Raw genomic sequence first — 3818 nt, 5'->3', positions numbered from 1 at the left:
ACACGTCGGAGTTGCCCACAGCTTAGAGGATCGTCTCACACAGGGGGCCATTAGTAGCTGTGTTGTTAGTGTTAGTACTTAGTATATTTAACTTCTTCTTTTAGATGTTATGTTTGAGCAGTTATGTAACTTGTTGATCTTTCTACTTTGTATCGTGCATGCTGCGCTTAGTAATGAATATGTTATGCTTCCCAAAAATGCAAAATTTAATACAAGTCCCATTAAAATGTTAGATGATTCCATGATTATAAAGAGTCAATGATAAATCCGGTAAACACTAGTTTTCATAGTACAATACGATGAACAAACAACAAAGGAAAACAGCTCTAAAATAACAACAAAAGTACACATGGCTATCATACATGAATGAACCCTAAAGAACAAAATACATGAAACGTGACTCATCTAAACAGATGCGACCCCGTACCACAACGACGGGGTACCCATGCCCTCTGACCTCTGCGGATAAATGGCTCCTCATCCTCTATCTCATCCGCATCCTCATGCGGGGCAGGCTGTGCAGGTGGCGTAACATGGATGGCTGCCGCAGACGGCCCGGCAACGGACTCTGATGCAGCAGTGTAGGCTGATGGTGGTGTACCTCCCAAAACAAAATGGTCTCCAACAGATGCCGTAGGAGGCTCGTTCAGATCAACATCTAAGGGTGCCTGCGTCCCAGAGGTCTGACCTCGTCTCCGAGAATGCACGTCCTCCTGCATGATGGCGGTAATCTCCTCTAGAAACTGCTGACCTCCGAAGTCCGCATCTAGCGTATCTGAGGCAAGGAAGTCTGACCACTATGATCCCGGAATAACCCATGGGGTACCCTCCTGCTGAGGCTGGTCATGGGTGGGTACACCAATAAAGTAATCTCCAAGAGGCCCCGACCCGAGTCCAGTGTCACCAGGGTCAGCCCCGTCACCCATACCTGACCCATGCCACTCACCTCCATGTCCGCCGTCGTGGGTACTAACACCAGCAACAGCAACAGCCCCTGCACTATCCCCGCCCTCGGGCCCATGCTGATCGTCGTCGTCTTCGTCATGGTCACAACAAGGGTGGTCCGCGGCATCACGCCCTCTCCGCCTCCCTCCCTGGCCTCGTTGTCTGCCTCCAGCAGGACCCGCATCGTCATCATCGTCCATAGCATGCTCAAGCCAGTTTCAGTCACGCTGGCTCCGTCGTGTCCCGACACGAGCTCTCCTCTCAACCCGCCGCCTGTCTGGCACGTCCTCAGGTCGATCCATGTCAGGAACTACTCCAACACCCCGCTGTGAGGCCTCAACTGGAATAGGAACCGCTCTCGGATCCCCCAAGTGCATATCCGGAGACAAGAACCTCTTTCCATGCTGAAGCCACCACTCGAGGAACTCATGCGATGGTCCAGGGTCGGCAACAACATCGAACCTCAGCACGGTCTCCGCACGGGACTCCCAATAGAGATGCCACTTCTGCAGATGGTACGGGAACCATCTATCACCACCTCTGCCATCCTTCGACATCAGAAAGTCGATGTTCAGGGCGGGACCCGGACGGGGCTGCACTCCTCCGAACTGCGGAAGCACCCTATCTATCTGATGCCACTCTATGACGGCAAAGTAGATCAGCGACGTCACAGACCGCCACAACGCCATATGCCGAGGCTCCAGTGCCTCTGGATGCACAACCTGAAGTACGTCGGCTGCTGTACGGCATCCAGATAAACTGCACGGAGAACCCTCCATTGTCAGGACAAGTCATGGACACAACTCATTAAATGTGTGATTAAATAATGAAACTGTTTAAGTTGCATACTCACCTCCCTGTCCTGTAACCGGTCTATCCTCAGCCTCCACATCTGCACTCTCGGACCCTTCTCGCTACTGGAAGGGTTGTAACCTGACCACCTGCATCATACATGTGTCTTATGGCAACTTAAATGTGTGTTTTGGGTATGTAATACATTATTAATCAACATGGAGTTATGCAAATTAAATTTAAATAGAGAAGGCTGAGTATAGTACCTCGAGGCCAACGGCTAGCTGAATGTCTCATACCCTGCAGGCCTAAACAGAGGAAATCGCCAGAAGATCCAAGACTGAAGTAGCTGAAGTGGGCCCGCTAACTTGACCACATGTCTGTTTGCCACTCGGCACATGCACCGGTACAGCCATGCCAGTGCCGCAGAACTCCAGCTATAGGTACCCATCTCCTCCAGCCTAGCAACGTAGGGAAGCCATCTGATGTGAACGCGGTTGCCCGACTTGTCCGCAAACAGCTACGTACCCAACAACATCATGATGTACGCACGGGCATATCTCTGCACAGTCTCGTCATCGGCTCCCTCAGGGCACTCTCCAAAGGTCTCCTGGAACCAGCTACAGTTCACTGCGTACTTCTGAACCTGACTGGGAGGAGGAGTCACTCCAAGCAACTCCTGAAACCACACCCAGGCTGGACGGCCACCCTGGATGTATATCTGGAACTCTGACAGGCAACCACTCACGTAACACCCGTCCACCGGCAAACCCAACTGGTATGCAATGTCCTGAAGTGTGATCGTGCACTCTCCGAACGGCATATGAAACGTGTGCGTCTCCGGACGCCAGCGCTCCACGAATGCACTGACTAGGGCCTCGTCTAACCGGAACCATCTGTCGTTCAGCCTTGCAAGATGGTAGAGTCCGGCCATCTGCAAGTACGGAACGTATCTGTCATCCAGTCGCATGTCCTGCTGCCGCCCATGCTCCTGATGCATCGCTGAGGCTGCGCATCACAAGCACCGGTTTGTTAGAACCAGCTTCGTAACCAATGACAAACATAACCAACACGATAAATCATCAACAAAACATCATACTAAATCGATCCGCATAAATATCCATGAATGACTACCACATGCAAAACAACTACCATATACCACCCCCCTAAACCACTAAAATAAAACATCTTAACTAGAACCACTAACGTAAAACAGCTTCACTAAAACCATTAACAAGAAAACAACTAACATTAAACCACTAACAAAAACCACTAAAATAAAACAACTAACACAAGCCACTAACATAAAACAACTAAACACAAACCACTAAAATAAAACAACTAACACAAACCACTAACATAAAAAAACTAACATAAACCGCCAACAGAAAAAAACCAACATAAACCACTAAAACCAAATGCAAAACCACTTAGTCACATAAACTGCTAGCACGAACTTATTTATGTACTAACCTCGTCGTTGATGACCCCATCTATATGAGCAACTCCATCCAAGCGATATAACCTTGCCGGATCGTCCCCCATCAGCAGAGTATTCCGTTCAGGTCTTCGTCGGAGAGAATCTGGGTCGTTTTCTCTGGGATTTGGTGGGGCAGGGGAAATGAATAATGGTTCGAATGAGGCTGATTCGAACTCCTTATATAGCCGAATCACGAGTAATTCGAACCAGGTCGGTTCGAATTACTAAGGAGCCACTTCAAGGGTAATTCGAACCAGGTTGGTTCGAATTACATGGGTTGCCTTCGAGTGTGTAATTCGAACTAGCCCTGTTTGAATTATATGGGAATAGAGTTCGAGCCTACATGGTTCGAATTACATGCAACCTTTTTTCAGCCTAATTCGAACCACTCTCGTTCGAATTATTAACGATTGTAGTTCGAACCACGCTGGTTCGAATTACATTAAGATAGTGTTTAGCTCATTGCTGAAACGCTTTTGACTTTGGCTTATTTACGTAACTTGAATCTTGCCTTGGCTTATTAGGGTGTTTTGCCCTAATTTTTATATTCACAAATATTCAAGTCTTTGTAATTATAAATATCTAATAAACATAATTATAA

General features: G+C 48.1%; 1 protein-coding gene across 1 annotated transcript; it reads right to left on the bottom strand.

Moving 5' to 3' along the window:
- Window positions 1-1163: 1163 nt before the first annotated feature.
- On the bottom strand, window positions 1164-3282 carry LOC140179364 (serine/threonine-protein phosphatase 7 long form homolog). Its single transcript, XM_072218221.1, has 5 exons — window positions 3211-3282; window positions 2306-2527; window positions 2037-2257; window positions 1799-1886; window positions 1164-1718 (listed from the first exon to the last, which is right to left on the bottom strand). Exons 1-5 carry the CDS (start codon window positions 3280-3282, stop codon window positions 1164-1166), a joined length of 1158 nt encoding a protein of 385 aa, XP_072074322.1.
- Window positions 3283-3818: the final 536 nt, after the last annotated feature.

This window comes from Arachis hypogaea, chromosome 15, assembly GCF_003086295.3.
Source record: "Arachis hypogaea cultivar Tifrunner chromosome 15, arahy.Tifrunner.gnm2.J5K5, whole genome shotgun sequence".
Classification (NCBI taxonomy): Eukaryota; Viridiplantae; Streptophyta; class Magnoliopsida; order Fabales; family Fabaceae; genus Arachis; species Arachis hypogaea.
The sequence above is the reverse complement of the archived record's forward strand: the minus strand, read 5'-3'. Positions and strand labels throughout refer to the sequence as shown.